This window comes from Heterodontus francisci, chromosome 5, assembly GCF_036365525.1.
Source record: "Heterodontus francisci isolate sHetFra1 chromosome 5, sHetFra1.hap1, whole genome shotgun sequence".
Classification (NCBI taxonomy): domain Eukaryota; kingdom Metazoa; phylum Chordata; class Chondrichthyes; order Heterodontiformes; family Heterodontidae; genus Heterodontus; species Heterodontus francisci.
In genome coordinates this window covers 58947617-58973638 of record NC_090375.1, presented here as the reverse complement: position 1 = coordinate 58973638, position 26022 = coordinate 58947617, and the positions used below count along the sequence as shown (strand labels likewise).

General features: G+C 42.9%; 2 protein-coding genes across 5 annotated transcripts in view; both read right to left on the bottom strand.

Annotated features, from left to right (window-relative positions):
- Window positions 1-9817, bottom strand: part of kif9 (kinesin family member 9) — a 216860-nt gene extending 207043 nt beyond the window's left edge. Inside the window, exon 1 of one of the 2 annotated variants that reach the window (XM_068031510.1) lies at window positions 9508-9817. The gene's annotated coding sequence lies outside the window, so the exon portion shown is untranslated. The remainder of the gene's footprint in view (window positions 1-9507) is intronic. The other variant, XM_068031509.1, reaches the window with a different exon arrangement.
- A 9771-nt stretch (window positions 9818-19588) lies between these two features.
- Window positions 19589-26022, bottom strand: part of nbeal2 (neurobeachin-like 2) — a 314989-nt gene continuing 308555 nt past the window's right edge. For all 3 annotated transcript variants that reach the window (XM_068031502.1, XM_068031504.1, XM_068031503.1), the window contains one exon: window positions 19589-25519. In XM_068031502.1, coding sequence (XP_067887603.1) covers window positions 25412-25519 — 108 coding nt within the window. In that variant the 3' untranslated portion in view covers window positions 19589-25411. The remainder of the gene's footprint in view (window positions 25520-26022) is intronic.

Here is a 26022-nt window from a genome sequence, read left to right as displayed (position 1 = left end):
TTCTGGCCACTTCCTTATGTTCTCTTCACAACCTACTTTCCTACTTATTTTGTGTCATTTAGCAACCATACCTTGAGACCCTTCATCTAAGTCATTTGTATAAATTGTAAAAAGTTGAGGCCCCAGTACAGATCCCTGTGGCACACCAGTTGTTACATCTTGCCAACCAGAAAATGACCCATTTATGTCTGTTTATGACCCATTTATGGTGCGCCAGAACCTCGGATATTTGGAGAGAAGCAGCGGGAGAGGAGAGCAATCAAAAAGCGCACCAGAACCTCAGCGATTCGGAGAGAAGCAGCAGGAGAGGAGAGCATTTAAAAAGTGCGCCAGAACCGCAGAGATTCAGAGAGAAGCAGCAGGAGAGGAGTGTATTTAAAAAATGCACTAGAACCTCGGAGATTCAGAGAGAAGCAGCGGGAGAGGAGCAGGACGTTCGGAGGCAAATCAAAAATCGAAAAGTGAAGTCACAATCAACAGTGAGTGCAGGGAAACAGAAAGCAGGCTGGGGTGAGTGTACTGGTAAGCTTTTTATTTAATCTAAGTTAATCAAATATAAAATAAGACTTGATCGATTCATTAGTATAAAAACTAACAACTAAGGCGGATTTTATAATTTACCATATATATTGAGAGAGAGGGACCAGCAGGGAGGGTATTGGTTCCAATTAGGAGCTGGGTAATTAAAATTTTTTCAATCGTGGTCGTGTAACAGTAAGTGTTATAATAAGAGTACAAACACAGAGCAAGACTAGAAGTATGAATTACAATTCATTGTTTAAACAGGTACTTTTAATTTAATTTAAATCAAACATAGCATCAAACATCCAAATATTTAACATCCAAATTAATTAATTAAATAGAATAGAGATGGCTGGGCAGGCAATTTGTTGCAGCTGTTGTATGTGGGAGCTGGTGGACGCCGGTGCAGTCCACGGTGGCCACATCTGCTGTGTGTTGGCTGCTCGAGGTCCTTCGGCTCAGAGTTGATGAGCTGGAGTCGGAGCTGCGGACACTGCAACACATCAGGGAGGGGGAGAGTTACCTGGACACTGTGTTTCAGGAAACAGTCACACCTTTAGATTAATTACACCAAATTTGGACCGTGGTCAGGGACAGGAGGGTCTGACTGCAAGTGAGGCAGGTATGGGGATCCAGAATTAGCTTTGGAGGAGCCTCAGCCGGTGCCCTTATCCAATAGGTACGAGGATCTTGCTCCCGGTATGGACGAGGGCACAACCTGCAGGGAGGATGAGCGAACTGACCATAGCACCGTGGTTCAGAGTGCCATTCAAGTAGGGGGGGAAGTGGGGGGGTAGAAAAGAGAAATGTAGTCGTAATAGGGGATAGCATAGTTAGGGGAATAGCTACTGTTCTCTGCAGCAATGACAGGGAGTCCCGAAGGCAGTGTTGCCTACCTGATGCCAAGGTTAAGGAAATCTCTTCTGGGCTAGAGAGGAACTTGGAGTGGGAGGGGAAGGATCCAGCTGGCATCCATGTAGGTACTAACGACATAGGTAGGACCAGGAAAGAGGTTCTGCTGAGGGACTATGAGCAGCTCGGGGCTAAATTAAAAAGCAGGACCTCAATGGTAATAATCTCCAGATTACTACCTGAGCCACGTGCAAATTGGCGTTGGGTAAATAAGATTAGAGAGGTAAACATGTGGCTCAAAGATTGGTGTGGGAGAAATGGGTTCCGATTTATGGGGCACTGGCATCAGCACTGGGGAAGGAGAGAGCTGTTCCATTGGGACAGGCTTCATTTGAACCATGCTGGGATCAGTGTCATAGAGTCATCGAGAGATACAGCACCGAAACAGGCCCTTCAGCCCAACGAGTCCGCGCCGACTATTAACCACCCATCTATACTAATCCTACATTAATCCCATCTTCCCCTCTCACATCCCTACCTTCCCTCAATTCTCCTACCACCTACCTACACTTGGGGCAATTTTTTTTTTTACAATGGCCAATTTACCTATCAACCCACAAATCTTTGGCATGTGGGAGGAAACTGGAGCACCCGGAGAAAACCCACGCCGTCACAGGGAGAACTTGCAAACTCCGCACAGGCAGTACCCAGAACCAAACCCAGGTCGCTGGAGCTGTGAGGCTGCGGTGCTAGCCACTAGTGTCCTGGTGCATCCTAAACTAAGGTTGTAGATAGGACTTTAAACTAATTAGTGGGGGGGGGGGGGGAGGCTTCAATTGAAGGGAAGTTTAAAAAATCAAAAAGAAACAAGGGAGCAGAGGTTCAGGGTAGTGAAGAGGTGAACGGTAATCAAAGTGTGACAGGAAGGGGCAGAAAATATAAGCAGAGGAGTGCAGCAGAAATTAGAATATCTGAATGCATGCAGCATTTTTAACAAGGTAGATGAATTGACAGCACAAATAGAAATAAATATGACACGATAGCTATTACAGAGACATGGTTGCAGGGTGACCAAGACTGGGTATTCGACAAAGGTATTCGATGTTCTGGAAAAATAGGCAAAAAGGAAAAGGAGGTGTGGTAGCTTTGTTAATAAAGGAAGGTATCAGTGGTGAGTTGTAATTTAGGTGCAATAGATCGTGATGTGGAATCAGTTTGGGTGGAAATAAGGAGTAGCAAGGGGAAGAAGTCAGGGGTGGGAGTCATCTATAGGCCCCCGAAGAGTTGCCTCTCTGTAAGACAAAGTATAAATCGGGAAATAATGGAGGCGTGTCAGAAGGGCGCTACAATTGTCATGAGTGATTTTAATCCGCATATTGACTGGACAAATCAGATTGGCAGAGGTAACATGGAAGACGAATTTGTAGAGTTGATCAGGGATTGTTACTTAGAGCAATCCATTGCAGAACCTACCTGGGAACAGGCTAGTTTAGATCTAGTAATGTGTAATGAGGTAGGATTAATAAGAGATATCATAGTTAAGGATCCTCTAGGGGGCAGTGATCACAACATGGTAGAATTTCAAATTCAGTTTGAGGGTGAGCAACTCGGGTCTCAAACCAGTGCCCTCAACTTAAACAAGGGCAATTATGGAGATATGAAGAATGAGTTGTCTAAAGCGGGCTGAGAAAATAGATTAAGGGGAAGGTCAGTGGATGAGCAGTAGCAGATATTTAAGCAGATATTTCACAACGCTCAGCAAAAGTTTATCCCGGTCAAAAAGGACTCGATGAGAAGGATGAACCACCCGCGGTTAACAAAGGCGGTCAAGCAGAGTATCCAATGAAAAACTAAGGCATACAAAGTGGCGAAAACGAGTGGTCGGCCAGAGGATTGGGAATTTTTTAGAAACCAGCAGCGGACGAAAAAGCAAATAAAGAGGGAGATAATTGATTATGAAAGTAAATTGGCAAGAAATATAAAAACAAACAGCAAGAGCGTCTACGGGTATATAAAAAGAAAGTAGCTAAAGTGGGTGTGGGACCCTTGGAGGATGCGACTGGAGAATTGATAACGGGGAACAGGGAAATAGCAGATAATTTAAACCAATATTTTGCATTGGTCTTCACGGTGGAGGACACTATAAACATCCAACAGATATCAGATAAGCAAGGAGCTAATGGGAGGAAAGATCTTGTAACAGTCCCTATCACGAGGGACAAAGTATTTGACAAACTAATAGGACTAAAGGCAGACAAGTCAACAGGACCTGATGGCCTGCATCCAAGGGTTTCAAAAGAAGTGGCTGCAGAGATAGTGGAGGCATTGGTCGAAATATTCCAGAACTTACTGGATTCCGGGACGGTCCCAGTGGATTGGAAAACCGCTAATGTGAACCTCCTGTTCAAGAAGGGAGGGAGACAGAAAGCAGGAAACTATAGGCCAGTCAGCCTAACAGCGGTCGTTGGGAAAATGCTAGAGTTCATTATTAAGGAAGAAATAGCGGGACCTTTAGAAAAGCTTAACGCAATCAAACAGTCAACATGGTTTTGTGAAAGAGAAAGCATGTTTGACAAATTTGCTAGAGTTCTTTGAGGATATAACAAGCAGAATTGATAAAGAGGAACCAGTAGATGTAGTGTATGTGGATTTCCAGAAGGGATTCGATAAGGTGCCACATAAAAGATTATTGCACAAGATAGGAAGGAGCTCACTGTATTGGCGGTAATGTATTAGCATGGATTAAGGATTTGTAAACTCACAGAAGACAGAGAATCGGGATTAATGGGTCTTTTTCAGGTTGGAAAGCCATAACTAGTGTAGTGCCACAAGAATCAGTCCTAGGACTCAATTATTTGCTAGCTATGTTAATGACTTGGAGGAGGGAGAAGAGTGTAATATATCAAAATTTGCTGATGATACAAAAATAGGTGGGAGGGCATGTTGTGATGAGGACATAAGGAATCTGCAAGGGGATATAGATAAGTTGAGTGAGTGGGCAAAAACTTGGCAGATGGAGTTTAATATTGGACAGTGTGAGGTCATGCCCTTTGGTAGAAAGAATCAAAAGGCAGACTATTATTTAAATAGAGACTCCAAAAAGTGCAGCACAGAGGGATCTGGGTGTTTTTGTGCATGAAACACAAAAAGTTAGCATACAGGTGCTGCAAGTAATTAAGAAGGTAAATGGAATTTTGGCCATTTTTGGGGGTTGGAGTTCAAAAATAGGGAAGTCTTGTTGCAACCATACAGGATGTTGGTGAGACTGCACCTGGAGTACTGTGTACAGTTTTGGTCCCCATACTTAAGAAAGTATATCCTGGCATTGGAGGCAGTTCAAAACAGATTCACTAGGCTGATTCCTGGGATGAAGGGGTTGCCTTATCAAGAACGGCTAAACAGGTTAGGCCTTTATACATTAGAGTTTAGAAGAATGAGGCGTGATCTTATTGAAACGTCCAAGATTCTGAGGGGGGTGACAGGGTAGTTGTTGAGAAGATGTTTCCACTAGTGGGGGAATCTCGAACTAGGGGACATAGTTACAGAATAAGGGGACACTCATTTAAAACTGAGATGCGAAGGAATTTCTTCTCTCAGAGGGTAGTGAATGTCTGGAATTCTCTACCCCAGACAGTTGTGGAGTCTAGATCACTGAAAGTATTTAAAGAGGAGGTAGATAGATTTTTGAAATATTGGGCAGTTGAGGGCTATGAGGAGCTGGCACGAAAGAGGAGTTGAGGTCTGGTGCAGATCAGCCACAATCTTATTGAATGGCGGGGCAGGCTTGAGGGGCTGAATGGCATACTCCTGCTGCTATTTCTTATATTTTTATGTATTCTGTTTCCTGTTAGCTTGCCAATCTTCTATCCATGCCAATATGTTACCCCCTACACCATGAGCTTTTATTTTTTGCAATAATCTTTGATGTGGCACCTTATCAAATGCCTTCTGGAAATCTAAGTACAATACATCCACCGATTCCCCTTCATCCACAGCACATGTAATTCCCTCAAAGAACTCCAATAAATTGGTTAAACATGATTTCCCTTTAACAAAACCATGTTGACTCTGCCTGATTACCTTCAATTTTTCTAAGTGCCCTGCTATAACCTCTTTACTAATAGCTTCTAACATTTTCCCTAAGACAGATGTTAAGCTAACTGGCCTGTAGTTTCCTGCTTTCTGTCTCTCTCCCTTTTTGAATAAAGGAGTTAGATTCGCTATTTTCCAGTCTAACAGAACCTTTCCTGAATCTAGGGAACTTTGGAGGGCTAAATGGCCTCCTCCTGTTCCTGTATTTATTTTGTATCCATTTTTCAACCCTCACCAAATTGCCCTTTCTTCATATGAGAGGCCAGACAATGAACACTGATAAGTTCTTTGGTTGTGGAGGTGCCAGAGCTACACCAACTCTGCTGTCACCTGATGTTGGCCTACGGTTGCTAGGTACCAATTAGGAAGAGGATCTCTGATCAATTTCTCTAACTCCAAAATTCAGAGACCAGTGGTTGCACCCACAATGCTATAAAGACTTGGATCAATCAACTTAGCAAATATCAAGACTTCTGAATCTTTGTGATTAAAGTATTTACTACCTCAAAAAGCTGCGTCATTGGGGAAAGCCTCAGATGCATCTTTTGAGAGGAATAAGAATACTCAATGTTGACATAGTGCATTGGTAAATTGCATCACACAAAGGGGTGATGCCATTTGTTCACCAAATCCTCCCTGGTGTCCTACAAGGCAATTCTTTCTTGTTTTAAATTGTTATAGGTTTCAATTGGACCCACCAAATACAAAAAAAGATATCTGACTATGTAAAAATAAATGCCATTCATTCCAACATGTAGAACATCAATATGACAATGGAATTAATTGTCAGTACATTCCAACAATACCCTACCATTTCTAACGAAATTCAATAAAAAAGATAAAGGTACACTTCTCTGCTCCCAGAGCAGCCCACACCCACACTATGGAAGGGAAAAGAAAAAAACTTGCATTTTTATAGCACCTTTCATGACCGCCAGACATCTCAAAGCACATTACAGCCAATGAAGTACTTTTGAAGTGTAGTCGCTGTTGTATTGTAGGAAACACAGCAAACACCCACAAACAGCAAAGTAAAAATGACCAGATAATCTATTTTTTGTGATGTTGATTGGCTAGAACACCGGGGTAACACCCTCCTCAAAATAGTGCCATAGGATCTTTTATATTCACCCAAGCAGACAGAAGGGGCCTCAGTTTAATATCTCATCCAACGGCTAGTATCTCCGACAGTGCAGCACTCCCTCAGTACTGCAATGAAGGGGCAGCCTTGATACTTGTGCTCAAGCCCTAGAGTGGGACTTGAAGCCAGAACTTTATGACTCAGAGGCAAGGGTGCTACCAACAGAGCCACAGTTGACATTGAACTGAAAGTCAAACTAGATTTTTTTTATTCGTTCATGGGATGTGGGCATCTCTGGCTAGGCCAGCATTTATTGCCCATCTCTAATTGCCTTTGAGAAGGTGGAGATGAGCTGCCTTCTTGAACCGCTGCAGTCATTAGGGTGTAGGTACACCAACAGTGCTGTTAGGAAGGGAGTTCCAGGATTTTGATCCAGCTACAGTGAGGAACGGTGATATAGTTCCAAGTCAAGATGCCATGTGGAGGGGAACCTGCAGGTAGTAGGGTACTCTTGTCCTTCTAGTCACGGGTTTGGAAGGTGCTGTCGAAGGAGCTTGGTGAGTTGCTGCAGTGCATCTTGTAATTGGTACACACTGCTGCCACTGTGCGTCAGTGGTGGAGGGAGTGAATGTTGAAGGTGAAGAATGGAGTGCCAATCAAGTGGGATGCTTTGTCCTGAATGGTGTCAAGCTTCTTGAGTGTTGTTGGAGCTGCACCCATCCAGGCAAGTGGAGAGTATTCCATCACACACCTGTCTTGTGCCTTGTAGATGGCGGACAGGCACTGGGGAGTCAGGAGGTGAGCTACTCGCCACAGAATTCCCAGCCTCTGACCCTACTCTTGTAGCCACAGTATTTATGTGGCTGCTCCAGTTCAGTTTCTGGACAATGGTAACCTCCAGGGTGTTGATAGTGACGGATTCAGCAATGGCAATGCCATTGAACATCAAGGGGAGATGGTAGATTTTCTGTTATTTGAGATGGTCGGTTAGCTCAGTTGGCTAGATAGCTACCATGAAATGCAGACATATGCCAACAGTGTGGGTTCACTCCCTGTTCTGGCTGTGGTAGTTCATGGAGGCCTTCCTCCTTGCCTTGCCCCATGCTTGAGGAGTGGTGACCCTCAAGCTATACATCACCAACTGTTTCTCTCTAGTGATGAGAGATGCCTTTGGGACTATGGCTAGAGCAGCATTGTTTAAGATGGTCATTGCCTGGCACTTGTGTGGTGTGATTGTTACTTGCTGCTTATATTGTCCAGGTCTTGCAGCATGTGGACATAGGCTGCTTCAGTATCTGAGGAGCTGTGAATGGTATTGAACATTGTGCAAACATCCCCACTTCTGACCTTATGATGGAGGGAAGGTCATTGATGTAGCAACTGAAGATGGTTGGGCCTAGGATGAATATGCTTTGGGGATCTCCCCTTGCCCTGTGGAGATTTCTGATCCTCATTCCAACATCGTCTTCCTCATCAGTTCCCAATTCAGTTGATGCAATCTCAGACAAGGGCAGTGATCACCCAATGGTAGTATATAATGGCTCACTACACAGCAAAATCCTGACTTGAATCTGCTGTCAACGGGTATGAGGTTAACATAGGTTTGCCATTTTTCTACAATGAGAATAGAACACACAGCTGGATCAACAATCAAAGGAACAGTTAATCAGTACTCAACTCTCTGTACTTAATCCATTCACCAAATGATAAACTGAGTTAGAACTAGTGTGGCAATTGCAGGCTGGTATCTTAATGACTCATGAGTAGTGAACCTTGGCTCAGTGGTAGAACTCTTACATCTGAGTTAGAAGGCTGTAGGTTCAAGCTCTGCTCCAGAGATTTGAGCTCTTAAACAAGATATGACACTTCAATGCAGTACTGAGGGATTGCTGCACTGTTGGAGGTGGTGTTTTTTGGATGTGATATTAAACTGAGGCTCCTCATGCCTTCTCAGGCGGACATAAAGGATTCCATTTCACTATTTGAAGATGAGCACAGGAGTTGTCCTAGGCCCTGCCTAATTCTTAATCCCTCAACCAACATCACTAAATAAATCAGATGATCATTGATGTCTGTGGGACTTTGCTGTGTATAAATTGGTTGTTGCATTTCCTACATTACATCTGTGACTAAACTTCATTGGCATGTCCTGAGTTCACGAAAGGCGCTATATAAATGCAAGTTCTTTCTCTGAAATTACAGGACTGCTGTTTTACTATCATGTCTGCTTACCTCACAGTGGGTAATAATCCCGAAGTTGTTAATGTGTGAACCTGGACAGTACTGACAAGCTATTCAACCACAGAAGGCACAACTGGCATCCACACATGCTCCCTTTCCAGTAGGGGTCACTGGTAGCAATTAGGAGCTGGAATGCTGGGTTATTTATTTTCCCACCCTAGCCCAGGAACGTTCATTTGAATTGTAGTGCCCCATCACTTCCTCGCTCGAGTTCTAAAACTGGCATTTATTAGAGGCTTAAATAACAATCCTGACTTGTCATTGGCAACAGATGATGGCTTTGTCAGTCATGGAATTTTAGATCTGCTAAAAAGCAAAAACTACAGCCAGGAATTTTATCAAGATCCCCTTTTAAACTTACTAAAAAGTGATAGAGTTCTCATCCTTTTCATCAGCTTTGGCTCAGTAGTTGCACTCTTATCTCTATGTCAGATAGTGGCTTGGGTTCAAGCCCACTCCAGGGCCTGAGCAAATAACTTCGGGATAATACTGAGGGAAAGCTCCACAGTCCGACAAGCCAGCTTTCAGATGAGATATTAAACTGAGGCACTATCTGCCCTCTCAGGTGGATGTAAAAGATAATAGCATTGACGCCAATTCTAATACCCTAAACAAAAGGGAAAAGGTAAGATTGCACCAGCGAGCCAACAAGGGGAGAGAGAGGGTTACAGCTCCCTCTGATAACTGAACTGGAAATGAGTGAAATGCTTAAAACTTACTGTCCCCGGGGCTCTCCCTTTCTATCTCCTTCAGGAGGCTCCAACTGCGGCTGGTCCCTAAAGCCGTGCCGCCGTCACCATGGAAACGGTACCCAAGGCTTCTCCGCTGGAGTCGGACCGTGGCCGCTGCAGCGAATCAGCGCGGATGTCATTCCGGCTTATTGGAAGCGATTCCATTGGCGTCCCGCGGCCGCCTTTATTGGCTCTCGGCTCCAAGCTCTGGTCGCGATGTATTTTGTTCTTTATTTATTTATTTATTGTTTGCGACAAATGCGGCCGTTGCCATGGCCGCGGTCGCTGTGGAAACGCGACACGCGCGCAAGCCGAGGAACGGGGCCATCGTCACGTGTCACGGTTCGCTGGTTTCCCCGCAGTGACGTCATCTTGGCTGTGCGCTGGCAATTGTGCGCAAAGTTAGGGTGGTTGAAGACTGGGAAAAGAGGTCATTGCGGCACAGAGTCCATATAGCAATAAAATAAAAGTAAAATAATGCAGATGCATAATCTGAAATAAAACCAGAAAGTGCTAGAATTACTCAGCAGGTCAGGCAGCATCTGTGGAGAGAGATATGTCATCAGAACTGGCAAAGGTTAGAAAAGAGTTAGGATTTAAGTAAGGGAAGGGGGAGTGGGGGGGAAAGAGAACGAAAGGGAAGGTATGTGATAAGGCAGAGGGCAGGAGAGATTAAATAACAAAGTTGGCATGGGGCAAAGGTAGAGTGTGTGTTAATGCTTGTGATGAAAGACAAAGCATTAGTCCAGAAAAAGGTAATGGCAGAATAATGAACAGCTCTGTCTACATGAAAAACAAGCACATGGTTAAAAAATAAAATACAATAATAAAAAGAGAAAAATATTTTTTTTAAAAAGGCCAGCCATGCTCTGAAATTGTTGAGTCCACGAGGCTGTAGAGCCTAATCAAAAGATCAGGTGCTGCTCCTTGAACTTGCATTGATGTTCACTGGAACACTGCAGCAGGCCAAGGACAGAAATGTGAGCATGAGAGCAGGGGGATGTGTTGAAATGGCAAGCAACCGGAAGCTCAGGGGCATGCTTTTGGACCGGAGGTGTTCTGCAAAGTGGTCACCCAATGTATTGTGAGCAGCGAATACAATATATTAAATTGAAGGAGGTACAAGTAAATCGCTGCTTCACCTGGAAGGAGTATTTGGGGCCTTGAATGGTGAGGATAGAGGAGGTATTACTCCTCCTGTGATTACATGGGAAGAGGATGAGATGGCGGGGGTGATGGAGGAGTGGACCAGGGTGTCGCGGAGGGAACGATCCCTTCGGAATGCTGACAGGGGAAGAGAAGATGTGTTTGGTGGTGGCATCACACTGGACATGGCGGAAATGGCAGATGAGGACCCTTTGGATGTGGAGATTGGTGGGGTGGAAAGTGAGGACAAGGGGAACCCTGTCGCAGTTCTGGGAGGAAGGGGTGAGGGCAGAAGTACAGGAAATAGATCGGACACGGTTGAGGGCCCTGTCATGCAGGCCCCCAACTGCCAAGACTGAGGCACACATTATTTTGCCACATGAACATTAAAACTTAAAATTGTGGCTGGGAAGAAAAGAGGCCTATCACAAGAAATTGAAAAGCCCCTGAATGGAAAAACATTTGCATACTAGCAGATAGTGTTGGAACAAAGGACCCAGTCCCTGCTTCTCCAATACACAGAAGACCTGGTCAGGCCAGTTTAGTCACATGACTAACTGGCTGTTTGAATTTGAGCTTGCCACAGAGTTTTAAAACACAGAAAGCTGTTTGTTCCTGGACTGAAAAGATCGCTCTCCTGTCTGCTGTCATCTCCTTCTCACGGAATTGAAGACCCATTGAAGACATATGAACCTGAAGAGAGAAAAGTCTCCTACAGTGAACAAGGTTTAAGAAGAATACTGAGCCCCAATGAAAAGCAAGACAATCTACAATCAAGGACTCTACATCGAGTTCGAAGCACAGTAAAAACCCCTCTTCAGATATTGCCTCAAACCTCTCCATTTTATTTTTCTTCTGCTGTTTTCTGTCCCTATTTGCATGTGCGTATCGCATATGCTTGCGAGCATGGGGCGCGGCATGTATCCGTAGGCGCTAACCAAATTAGCGTCTAAGGTTTAATAAATTTCACTTTTCTTCTTTAAACCTAAGAAAACCTGGTGTGCTCATTTCTTTGCCTTGCAATTGGAAAGTGGTGAACAAGGATTCACCAAGGGGGAGCTCAATACACAATGTGTTTAAAAAAAAACAAAACCCTCTTACAATAAGACTAGGTGAATACAGTAAAAGACCCCTAGACACCTTTCTCGCCTGGTTGGAACAGCCCTGTCAACCACAGGGGTGGGGGGGACGCAGTGCAGGGAATGTTACTAATATTTGCTTTCCCTTGCACCGGAATGTTGTCTGTAGCTTCCCTTTTACTTTTAGTTTAACGCCTCCTGGGCCATGTAACTGGGTTTCTGCTGGTTGCAGAAAATGCGTTGATAACCACGACTCTGTCTGATCAGACTGTTACACTCGCTCTGTTGTCCAATGTCTTAGTGATATGTCCGTTGACATATATATCAAAATGCCTGATTAGGATCATTGATCTCCCCAAGAAAGTGTATTGTCAAGAAAACCCCAAATGAAAAATGAGAAATATTAATTTCATCAGTTGGAAACTTACATTGGACTTTGAATGGAAAGAAATCCTACAATAACTTTTCAAAAAAAACTAGCAGCCAAGTTGGCCACCGCAATTTGCATCTGAAACACCTTTACATATTCAAAGGATCCACCCAGAGCCAGAGGATTGTGCAATATGGACCGCGGACAATGGCCTGCTCTAAGTGAATGAATTACCTAAAATGGCTTCATTAGCACGACAGTCAAGGCAATCCTAATATATTGACTTTGAAAGAGCAAACCCCCTCCAAGTGTAAATTGGCATCCTGGAGCAACTCCTAATCTTGAATTTCATTGGAAGGTTCCAGAAAACCTGAAGCAGCCATGTGATCGTCTGTCCATCTCGGGGGAGAGTTGGCTTTATTTCCTTTGGACAAGAAGACAAGCAAAAACTGAGGCTGCAACAGCAGAGAAAGCTGTGGCCTCCCCTTTTTCTCTCCTCAGAAAACATCAAGTTTGAAAACTGTCTGTGACTCTGGACCCTCCAAGTCTACACACTGCTACAGCCAGCAACCAGGGGGAAGAGAGCCAACTACAGTTCTGCCTTCAAGTAAACCCTGAGCAAAGCAGGCCAACCACAAAGTGCACTTTGACCAGCGAGGACTTCAAGAATACCGCTTCAATCGGAGGACTACTGGATCATCCTCTTCATAGACTATGTACTTAAGTTCCATTTATTCTGGACTTTAATCCAACCACCAGATCTATTTTACCCTCTGTAATCTATTTGTGTGTATGTGATTCACCTGTGAATGCATGAAGGTGTAGCATATTTTTAAAATATTTTTAAATCAGGGTTATACAACAAAATTACCTTTTTCTTGTTTAAATTCAAGAAAACCTGTCCGATTGGTTCTTTCACAATCACAGTAAAGGTGAAAGGTAAAACACTTAGAGGTGGTAAGCACAACCACTGTTTAAAAAGAATAAACCCTGTTGTGGTCAAATAAGAGGAAAGGCAAGTGGGGAGCCTGAGACCCCCTCCTCACCTGGTCATCTCAGAAATTTGGGGGCTATAGTCCGGGATCATAACCCAACTACAAATGAGAAATTGGAAGTGGGATACCAAATTGATCCCTATCAAAAAAATTTTAAACTTTAGAACAGATTTTCTTGTGGTTTTTGCTGCTAGAGGCATATCAGAGGCCAGGCCCTTGCTAAACCAGGGTGAAGTAACTTGGAATAGGTTAAAGGCCCTATCTATTGAAGAGTTGAGTATAGCTAAACAGTTAGGGATTGCTTTCCAAGCAAAAGCTAAGAAATCCAAAATCCTAAGACTTGTGGCAAACATTTTTCACTTGAAGCTGAAGATTCAGAGACAGGGTTAGAGTCAGAAACAGACAGGGTAATGTTAGCAAAAATACAATTAGAACAGAGGAGACTTGAGTTAGAATTCCAGAGAGAAAGAACAGAGAGAGTATCAAGAAAGGGAAAAGGAAAGGGAATAAAGAGAAAAAAAAAAGAGCTTTCCAAAGGGAATTAAGGCAACTAGAACTAACTCGGGGGCGGCCTAATACCCCCAGTGAAAGCAAAGCTAGTGAGGGAGGTACGCCTAGCTCAGGACCTGGTGCTGAGCTCTTAAAGTTCTCCCAGTTGATTCCAAAGTTCAATGAGGGAGATGTGGAAGCATTTTTGTCACTTTTGAAAAGCTTGCAAGACAGCTGAAATGGCCGGTTGAGAGCTGGACACTGTTGTTACAAAGCAAGCTGACAGTAAAAGCCCATGAGGTTTATTCACTGTTGCCAAATGAATAGTCGTCTCATAACCAGAGGACATGGGGCAGATTAGCAAAGAGACTCTCCCCACAGTAAAGGGAAAAGAGAAACAAAACTGCCCTAAAATAAGCAGCACTTGTGTGACTCACCAGAAACTAAAAGTGAGGTGAAGTGGATCTACCCACTGAAGAACCCAATGATCAGGGACCAAACCCAAAGCTAATTAAACCCAACAATTTCAATTCAGAATTCAGCAAGAACAAGGGCCCAGAGGAAATCTCAGACACCTCACAGGGGCTTAAAACTAATTTCTTACCCACTACCACTATAGGGAGAAAATGATCAAGGTACTGGAACCTAAATGGTTAAAGCCAGGTGTTGCAAAAACAGCAGTTGAGGGGTTAAAGCTTGTACATACAGGAGAACTTGCCTTATACAACAATGGAAATTTGCAGACCCCAAGCTTCACCAACAACCACATGTTTGAGATGCACATCCCCAGGGTATTAAAAATTGATACTAGAGAAACCTTAATGCCATTTGACAACATATGACCATCCCAAACAAAACTCCAAAAAATTAAATCAGCATTGCTGTTGCAGAGAAAGCCAGATGCAGAAGTTCTAAGTGTAATGAGTGAATTTGGGGAGGGAGTGCGAATGAATGTGTGTTGTTACGACTGAGGCGGGAGTAATGTACTGTCAATTCAGTCCCATTACTCCACAGGTCACAGCATATTATTAAAGTTTCCCACCTACTGGAAATTAGCCAAATTAAACACATTATTAGCCCCCAGAATAAAACACACCAAACCGGTTATCTTTAAACAACAACAAATTAACTATTATTAAACTAAATCTTAAACAATACTAAGATAAATCTATGTCTGAAAAGACTTTATAACTTCTTATTCCTCCTAACCCTCATGCACACACACATAGATTCAAAAACCAATGGTTAACTGGTTCTAAAATGATGCTTTAAATTAGAGCTGTTTCTTAGGAATAGTAAAACAACTGTGTTGTAAGTCCTGGTTGGTTATTTTCCCAGATCAGTGAAGTGTCCCAGAGTCAAATAGTCAGATGCCACTCAAAGTCTCCAGGCGAGTTGATGAACAGTCTGTAATGGATAGGCATTTATGGCACTTCAGCTACAGTAGGCGTCACACAGATCTTTCAACAAGGAGAACAGGTCTATTTAGATTTTGAATTAGCAGTCAATCAGTAGAAACTTTACTGAGTTTCCAGAACTCCCTGAAACACAAAAGACAACAGAGAATCACTCCTGAGGCAGAGACTTCTTAGAGACTGGAAGAAAAAGGAATTTGCCACCTCCAATCATGCAAAGATTCCTTTCCAGGGGTCATTTCCTCTTTAGGTGAAACACAGTCTGTAGGCCAATATAGATTTTCTGCTGATGGAGAAACAAAATCCTTTATTCAAGGAGAGCACACTTTGCTAGATCAAATTTTTTCTAGCTAGTCTTTACACACAGTCTAACTGATACAATACGGCATGTGACCACATCTCTCTTGCTGTTGTTTAGGAACAGGCGTACAGCTTGCACACTCTGTTCCCAGAGAATATAAAAGCTTCTCTCAGTCTTAAAGGCACACAGACATCCCCCTTAGTTTTTAAAGAGAAAAAAAATACTTCCATGACAGTGTCTCATTTTCTTTTCCACCCCCTTTAATGAAATGTTCCTATAGTCACATTTCATTCCGCAGGATACAGAGGTGTCAAGAAAACCCCATATGCCAAATGAGAAATATTAATTTCATCAGTTGGAAACTTACATTAGACCTTTAATGAAAAAAAAACCTACAATAACTATTCAAAAAAACTAGCAGCCAGGATGGCCACCTCAATTTGCATCTGAAACACCTTTTCATATTCAAGAGATCCACTCAGAGCCAGAGGATTGAACAATATGGACCAAGGCCAATGGCTTGCTCTAAGTGATTGAATTACCTAAAATGGCTTCATTAGCATGGCAGTCAAGGCAATCCTAATATATTGACTTGGAAAGAGCAAACCCCCACCATGTAAATTGGCATCCTGGGGCATGTGGAAACAATTCCTAACCTTGAATTTCTTTGGAAGGTTCCAGAAAACCTGAAGCAGCCATGTGATCTTCTGTCCATCTCGGGGGGCTGGTTTTGTTTCCTTTGGGCGGCACAGTGGCGCAGTGGTTAGCATCGCAGCCTCACAGCTCCAGCGACCCGGGTTCAATTCTGGGTACTGCCTGTGTGGAGTTTGCAAGTTCTCCCTGTGTCTGCGTGGGTTTCCTCCGGGTGCTCCGGTTTCCTCCCACAGCCAAATGACTTGCAGGTTGATAGGTGAATTGGCAATTATAAATTGTCACTAGTATAGGTAGGTGGTAGGGGAATATAGGGACAGGTGAGAATGTGGTAGGAATATGGGATTATTGTAGGATTAGTATAAATGGGTGGTTAATGGTAGGCACAGACTCGGTGGGCCGAAGGGCCTGTTTCAGTGCTGTATCTCTAAATCTAAATAGAAGACAAGCAGAAACTGAGACTGTAGCAGCAGAGAAAGCTGTGAGCTTCCCTTTCTCTCCAAGGAAACCATCAAGTTTGAAAACCATCTGCAACTGTGGATCCTCCAAGCCTACAGATTGCTACAGCCAGCAACCAGGGGAAGAGAGCCAACTACAATTCTGCCTTTAAGAAAACCCTGAGCAAAGCAGGCTAACCACAAAGTGCACTTTGACCAGCGAAGACTTCAAGAATACCACCCCAGTCAGAGGACTACCGGATCACCCATTTCACAGACCGTGTACTTAAGTTCCATTTATTCTAGACTTAATCCAACCATCAAATCTATTTTTCCCTCTGTAATCTATTTGTGTGTCTGAATGTGTAGCATATTTTTTAGTATTTTTAAATTGGGGTTAGAGTGTTCTTGTTTAAACTCAAGAAAACCTGTCTGACTGTTTCTTTCACAATCACGGTAAAGATAAAAGGTAAAACACTCAGAGGTGGCAAGCACAACCACTGTTTAAAAGGAATAAACCCTGTTGCAATCAAACAAGAGGAAGGGCAAGAGGAGAGCTGGAGATCCCCTCCTCACCTAGCTGTAACAGTATTGGTTGCTCTTCTGAAGAAGGTTGTTTAACTTCATTAATCACTCTATTCTTGCATGTTTTTTCTTTTGCACTTGTAGAAAAAGATATTTTAGTCTGACACATTTTACCAAAATGCTCTAGTTTCTTACAGTAGAAGCATTCTGCTTTGTTTGCCGGACACTGTTCACATCTGTGGGTGTTTTTGGTGCCACGTCATTGCTCGAGTTTAATGGCATCTTTTGCTTCCACCCACCACCACCACCAACCACCGCCCCCCCCCCCCCACCCCCACCCCCAACCACCCCCACCCCCAGTGTACCTTTTTTCTTGTGCCTCTTTCACAGCCTTCTGGTTAAGGAACTGTATGGTTGTTGGAGGTTTCCTGACCTTTCTTCACCTCGCAGGACTGCTCTGTTGTTCTTCCAGACCTCTGCTTGACTCACCAGCTAAATAGCTTTGTCCAGGGTGGTGTCTTCGTTCGACTGCAATAAATCTGATAGGGACTCATCAGCAATACCTCGGTCTCTTATCAATTCTGCTTTAAGGTCTCCATATTCACATCCCTCTGCAAGCCTATATAGGTCATTGATGACAACATCAACTGTTTTGCCTGGTTTCTGGACCCTTCTGTTGAACCTTGCTCTTTCTAAAATCTTATTGCTCTGCAAGTTGAAATAAGAATCAAAATCTTTTAAAACTTCTTTGAATTTGGTAGATGTCTCATTAATACGTTGTCTTGCAATATCACCTGTTATAGCCCCAATTGAATATGATAAAGTGTTAACTTGTTCTGCTTCACCTCCAAGTTTGATATCATCGGCAAATTTTGAAATTTTATTCTGATTTCCAATATCCAAATCATTTATATATATATATATAAAAAAAGTGGTGCTAGCACTGACCTTCGGAGAACACCATTACCATCCTCCACCCTGAAAACAACCTTTTACCACAACTCGCTGTTTTCTGTCCTTAAGCTTGACACTGACCCTCCTATTCCATAAGTCCCTCCTATTCCATGAGCCCCAATTTTGTTAACCAGCCTTTTATGTAGTACTTTGTCAAATGCTTTCTTAAAAATCCATATAGACAGCATCCGTTGCATTCCCTATTCTGCTTTTTCCACCCCCACTCCCTTAGTAACCTGAGATGCAAGCCATCAGGACCAGGCAACTTATCCACACTAAGCATAGCCAGCCTTTCCAGTACATTGCGCCTGTCAATTTTCACCCCATCCATTAACTCTACCATCTCCGCTTCTACTACTATTTTATCAGCATCCTCTTCCTTAGTAAACACCAATACAAAGTACTCATTTAAGTATTCTAGCCTTTCCCTGCGTCTCTAAGCATATATCACCCTCTTTGTCCCTAATAGGATCCACCCAAGCTCTTACTACCTACTTACTATTTACAAGCCGGAGGAAGATTTTTGGGTTCCCTTTTATGTTAACAGCCATTCTACTCTAACATATTGGGGAAATGGCAACATAGCAGTAATATTACCAAACTAGTAATCTAGAGGACTGAACTAAGGCTCTGGAGACAGAAGTTCAAATCCCACTACAGCAGCTGGGGGAATTTAAATTCAATTAATAAATAAATCTGGAATAAAATGCTTGTCTCATCAATAATAATCATGAAACTACTACTGCTGTTAAAAACCCATCTGGTTCAACTTATGGCCTTCAGGGGAGGAAATCTTCCATCCTTTCCTAGTCCGACCTACGTGTGACTCCAGACCCACAGCAATGTGATTGATTCTTAACTGCCCTCTGAAGTGTCCCAGCCAGCCACTTAGGTGTATCAAACTGCTAAACAAGCATTGTGGGTGTACCTACACTACATTTTTCAACATGAAAGGTGGTTCTGTGCGCACAAGCTGTTTTATTTTGCCCAATACAATGTGGGGCAGGGCATGTCTGTGCATTGGGGTAGATTGGGCTCGATCATGCCTCATAATTTTCTCCTCTGAAGGATATCATGGAACCAGTTGAGTTTTTATGAAAATCCAACAGCTTCAGCGACACTTTTACTGTTACTAGCAGTTTACTTCCAGATATTTTTTTAAGAACTGAATTTAAATTCTCAAATTGCCACAGTGCAATTTGAGTTGATGTTTTGAGCCTTGTAAATCCAGATTATCAGTGTATGAACAACCATTGTACTACTATACTACTAGTGCTTTATGCAGAAGGGGAGAGGCAGACTGTACTATCTCAGACCAGACTGTGCTTGACAGACAACTGTAGCAGTTCTATTCTGCATGTTTCCCATGCTTTAAAAAAAAAGATCCTGGAAGGAAACAAGACAGAAGGAACCAGAATAGTTATAAATGATAAACAAGGAGGAACAGAAACCCAGAAAATGAGAAATTGCAGGCAGAAAATGAAAGTGTGTTTTGGCAACTATAGAAATCTTCTCAAAAAGCATGTGATCTAAACATGCAGCAAGATAACTCAATGTTAATCAAACATGGCATTTTAAATATATATATTTATATATGTATATATATATATATATAAAAAATGTTTCCCTTTTCAGTGTTTTTCAAAGCAAAAGTTCAAGTCACATACATCGCAGCAGTAAGAGGACAAATACAGCTCAATAAAAGGCCACTTTTTTTTTTACATTTAAGGCATCTTTCACTTTTTTTTAATATAATCCGCATACACACACACGCACACATGCATACAGAAAGTAAAGAAACAATTTCACCTGTACATAGATTCATTGAGATTCACAAAAAAGCTCAATGTATATGCTAATGTACTCATCAAAACATCTACTCTGCGATCGGGCAGTGGAGTAAACACAAAGGCAGGTGTACTTTTCTTAAAAAGAAAAACTTCAAATCCAAGCAGTAACTGTATTGGCTATTTGACTTTACATCATTTCAAAACAAATGCTGACAGAAAAAATGCCTACCACTGTGTGCCTTGATGTTCATTGCTGTGAAGATAAAAGACAATCTCCAACACTGATCTTGAAACAGATAATTTTTGTACCACATTTTACTCATCCCTACCCACCCCATCTACTCATCCCTCGCTGGGGCATGGTCTCATGACTGACATCCGCCCCGATGTGTACCTTGCTCAGGTTGGCCATTATCTCCTATCTAAGACTAGAAACCAAGTCCATTTAAAATATGCAAGGGCAATATGCAGCAATCAATTGTTAGTGATCAAGAGTAGCAACCATGGCTGATTTCCCCACCTTACTCCCAGTTCAGAAGCACTGAGGCTAATCGTACTGGTTCCCCCAACTGCTAACCGCAACTGAGATGAATAAACTCATTGCCGACGAGCGACAAAACCTGGCTTCTCTAAGACATAGCCGTTGGAGGAGACTGAGCACCAAGGCTATAAGAGTCTTGCTTGCTGAATCAACTGTCACTAATTTTATTGCTGAGGCACCTAGATGATGGTCTAATGCCCATAGTGCAGAACACCAAGGCTGAAAGCTCAACAACTCTCCATTGTCAAAACCTCTACAAAAAAAGTGTGCTACACAAATCACAGATCCACATGGAATCAAATTTTGTTTTTTGCATGAATCACAGTGCTCAAATACATGGCAACTAATCTTATAACCAATTTCCAGCCTTTTTGTCTTGTGTCTTCTACAAGCCGAAACAGATCAATCCACATATACATTTAAAAGTTTATACAAAAAGTATTCATCCTGCTAGTAAGTTTAAAATTGATGTTCCCTTATTTTAAGATAATAACCACAAATGTCCCATATTCTGACAATGATGATTGGATAATGATCAGGTGTGGGAAACCTGGCTAATTGTTCCCTTCTCCCTAACTCAGTTTTTACTGAGCCTAGTATTGATAAAGAGCTGGATTAAAGGCCTGCTATCCGATGACACGTGTTAAATTCGGGTCGGGTCGCTCTTCCAGGTCCGGCTTTCGGGCTCAGGTTGGGTCGGGCCGGGTCCGGGTCAGACACACACAGCAAGTGTTAAAAGTAAAAAAAACCTACCTGAACTGGGAGTCTGGGACGTCAAAGGAGGAAACTCTGAGTCTGCACAGTGAGCGTCTCTATGACATCATCACGCTCATGCCGCAGCTTCCTGCAGATTGGGAGTCGCAGGGTAGGCGAAGGGAACATTCCAGTGGTCGGATTGGGCTCGGGTCGAATCGGGTCGGGATCGGGCTTGGGTCGGGCGCGGTAAAAAATGGAAGGACTCGGGCTGGGTCCGATGTGGTTCTGTCAGGTTTGGGTCAGGTTTTTTTTTCGTGACCTGAGCAGGCCTTTAAACTGGATTAACATCAGTGGAATGAGAGTCAGAATAGACAGGTCTTGGATAGGGGAAGTAACTGAGATCAAAGTGCACACAGATTGGGATTGTTTGGTCCAGTGTCTGCTCCCAACCAGTAACCTGTTTTCCTGACTGTAGGCCAAAAATGCACAGACCCGTTGGGCGCAATCTCATTAAACCTCTGCCAGGAGTGTGGAGGAAAGGCCACAACTTAGAGTAAAACACTGCAGATGCTGGAAATCTGAAATTAAAACAAAAAGTGCTGGAAATACTCAGCAGGTCTGGCAGCATCTGTAGAGAGAGAAACAGAGTTAACCCTTCAGCCTGTGACCTGTCATTAGAACCAGGAGATGCCAGGGTCTGCGATCTTTGCTGGTGTTGGAGTCTCTGCATAAAGAAGGGAGAGGAAATAGGAGCAGAGATTCCCAATGCCTACGAAGCAAGCCTACTGATGCCCAAAGCATAGTGATGTAGCATACTTTAGAATAGTGGTTCTGGGGGCCACTTTTGGTCTTCAGGCCTTTGACACGGTCTGTAATCCAACCCCAATTTTTTTTTACAAGTTAGCAATTATTTTGGCTTCTTTACAAAGGGGTAGGAGGAAGAGTCAACGGACAGCTGAATCTTTCTTTGATGCTTCCTTTCAAAAACCAACTTCACTTGGGATTTCTGGTCCACGAGGACTAGGAGTGCACTAGAAACTCTGAGTGCTGTAGGCAGTCAATTGATGGCTTGGGAAGGGTGGCAAAGGGGTGCTAATTGGAGAGAAGGAAATTAAGGACCCCTGTGAAATTTGTTGAAATGAGCATGCCCCAGATATTTGATTCAATTCTACTGATATTAGATCATCTCCCTTGTACTGTTCGGGATAATTATCTCATATCATCACATCTGTTTGTGACACCAGATGTAATATTGTTGCCTCTGCTCTGTGGGTCGAATACGCATGATAAATTTAGTAGGGCAGAGGCTTGAACCTGATGGCTATGAGAGTGCGGTCCACCGCCAAATTGGCCAGGGCCTTTTAGAAAACGGGCACCTGAAATGAGCACAGACTTGGTTTCAAGACTGTAAGATTTGGAGCCAATGCTGTTGGTAGATTCACTACTATGGAAATTGTATACCTAAAAATCCAGGTAGGACTTTTAACTACAGTTTTAGGACCTTCTCCGCCCAGGAGCAGCTATTCAAGCTGAGGTGTCAGCAGTTGTCCAATATCTCAGCCAAGGATCATGGAAGCCAAGCTCAATTCATTCCCATCAATGTTCACCCATACGTGATTCCAAACAGGAGTTACGGGATAGAGAAGGAGGAAGAATCTCCAATTTACCCAACCCTCCCCCTCCACCCTGAGCCCAGGTTATTGAGGCTAATTTTGGTGCCTCCACCAATGCCTGAACTGAGATCTGCCTACTCAGCACGAATCAAGAAATTGTGGTCTTGGTCTGTGTGGCTCAAACTCATTGCACACAATGCTTCAAAAGGGGGAGCCTCTCTAGAATAATTTTCACACAAAATATTCAGTTAAGTCTTCATTGGTCAGCACGACATGTAACACACCTCCACTCCACCCCTGCACCCCCCACAACCCCCCCAAAGTTAAAACATGATACACTCCCTGCTCTTTCTCTGCCAAGGCCACATGTTGCAAACACACCCTGTTTAAAAAAAAATTATTCATGAGCTGTGGGTGATGTTGGCATATATTGCCAATCCCTAGTTGCCTCGAGCTGTTGTTGGTGAGCTGCCTTCTTGAACCGTTGTAGTTCATGTGGTGCAAGTACACCCACAGTGCCGTTAGGTAAGGAGCTTTAGGATTTTGACCCAGCGGTGATAAAGGAATGGTGATATATGTCCTATTCAGGATGGTATGCCATTTGATGACAAGCTTGGAGGTGATCTCGTTCCCGTGCACATTCTGCTGTTGTCCTCCTAGGTGTGGAAGGTGGCAGGTTTGGGAGGAGGTACTGCTGAAGAAGCCCTGGAACTGAATAGTGTGGGGACCTATAATCATTTCCCCACAAATCTAATTGTTAAATTGAAGTAGTTTCTATCAAAATCATTTTAAAAGATCCATTATACACAAAATACACTTTAAAACTAACGGAATAGGGTCTAAAAGTCCATTACAAAAAAACCAAATGTAACGTTTTCGATGAATTTTAAAATGAGGTTTTGCAATAGGGCTATGATATGAGAAAACCAGTGAGTTTTCCAATTGGGTAATTACCCCAGCCACACACAAACAATCAGGAATTGCAGCTGAACACTCCATTATTAAGCAGATAAAGTTTGAACTACGAGGGAGAGTGCCAAGGTGGGGGAAGGGAATGAAAATGTGCCATATCAGCAGCTCAATCCTGTGAGAAATGAAAAGAGGACCTCATCCTGATTGATGACTGTTGAACAATTCACCACTTCTATTTCAGCAGTATCCCAAGTTTAAAACCAAGTCAATGTACAAAAATAATATATTAAAATAGCCGATAACCAAATGAAGTGGTTATTCATTCTCTGATCTTCCAACATCCAGTTTCTTTCACCTTTCCATTTCTTTCCTGAAGATGTGGATTCATGTCAGGGGTTCGTGACTCTGTAATTTCATCCAAATGCCCATTTGTTACACCTGAGTCCTGACAGTGAGCATCAGCACATTGTTTCACCTGACAGAGGACCTCAATCCTCATCCTCAAGTCACTCTATAGTGATCAGGAGAGGGAACCCTGCCTGACTTTCTCCTCTCTTCTGTACTGCCCAAGAGGATGAAGACAAACTTGCACACCACAATTGCAGAAGCCCAGCTTAATCATATTTAGTCTTGGGCAATTTGCATCACCCCCCGCCAAAAAACACTTGATATAGATTCTGAAACCGGTCAGGTGGCTGTATCCAAATTTGACTTGCATCTCAATTCAAATACATTAGGAATGTGAGAGAGAAGAGCATGCATTTAGAGCTTCGAAGTATTTAAAGAAAGGAGCTGTCATCTTTAAAACAGGGAACGATATAGAAAAAGTTACAACAGAGAGAAGTTGGCTCTCTAAGGATAGGACTGGGGAAGGCATTGTTGCTGTAATGTTGATTCATGTCTGGCCATCATTATTGGATATGTGCTTAGAGAAAATGAATTGACAGAGAATAATGGAGATAAGTTTGCCCTTCTGGATGTGAATGATGCACAATGGTAGGATCATGGGTGCACAGCATGCGATTTCAAAATAAACAGCGGAAATCACAGCCCACAGCCTCCTATCATGTGCTCCCTTGGCGTGGCGCTCCTTGCTGGAAGTGTGGCACCAGCTCTTATATTCACTAAAACAGCAAGTTGGCAAAAAGAGCATTATCAGTGCATTGGCTCCCTTTGCAGTAAACCTTTTCAATCCAATGCTCAATTGTATAAATCGGAGAGGGGAGCCTGAATAGGCTCTTAAACGAATATTCTACTCAGCACCAACAAATACAGTAATTCTGCAAATATGGAAGATTTAAAGTAGGGAAATGGATGACATTTTCACCGACTGTTAGTAGATGACATATATTAGCTGTTACAGTGGCAGACTTATGCACCATCTGTTAGAGTGGGCAACTTATACATCAGCTGTTAGTGGATAACAACAATCCTGTACAAGTATTTTAATCTTGACCAATGTGTCCTGTTGTGTCTATAACTGTCCCAATGTGTAACCTTAACAAAAACAAAATAGAAAAGACGAAGATTCAGAGCAATTGTTAAAAAAGTTCCCTGCCCACAAAAATTTCCCATTGAAACTCAGTTATTAACAGCTTCATACCCTCATAATAACCATATCATTCTACATGTATCCGGAAGCTTGCGCTGTGCAGAGAGAAGATTGTTGTCAAAAATCAACAATTGTCTACAAAAAAAAAGATTTTAAAGTCCTTGCATTATTAAGGCATCTGATCTGTTTTCCACTTTCCTTGTAAACATTCAACATTTTAAATCCTTTGGATCGGGACAGGCGCTTTGGTTGATGAAAGCAGCTCGTCACATTTGCATGAAGCAGCACAGGCTACTGCTTTTCCGGCTTGCCAGCTTCACTGAGTTTTCACTTTTTTTAAGTTTTTAAATAAATAGAAAAGTTTTTTTTTTAAAGATTGTAACAGTAGGTGGATTCTCAGTGGAATGTGGCCTGTCATGGCGAGTTCTACTTTGTGTTCGCGTCAGTCTTGTTGTACTCGGTTTCTCCAGATGACACTTGTGAAATACGCTTGGTGGAACTCCACAGTCGCCTGGTGAATTGGCCCGACCGCATCTGAAACAGGCACATTGATTAAGATGAGAGACGCTGCTACCAACTGTCTATCCCCTTCCCACCCATCCTCTCCTGAAGATGCTGTCTATTGTTGAGCTGTGGGTCCATGGACATAGCAACCCTCCACTTTCCCACGTGACTGTTCTCCATAACTGACTCTGAACATTGAGTTCTGTCAGGTTGTTGGACTGTGGAGAGTACCGAGCTGAGTCTGAGTGCCATTACTGAAATGTGATTGTCCATTTTCAGCAGGGTCAGTGGATGATGAACAGGAGCAAGAGTGGGAGTTCTGGCTGAATGTTTCCTCTCTAAGTTGTTAGGGTCTGAAGTTCTGTTAATGGATGATAAATACCTGGTAGTTCAAGATAATAGGGTGAACAGGTGTTGGGTGTCAATTAGTTAATTGTATTTAAGTGAGTCTATATAAAGAAGTGCCAGCCAACAGTGTCTGTGGGTGTTGTTTGGAGAGCAGAAATAAGCTCTGTGGCAAGCAATAAACAATC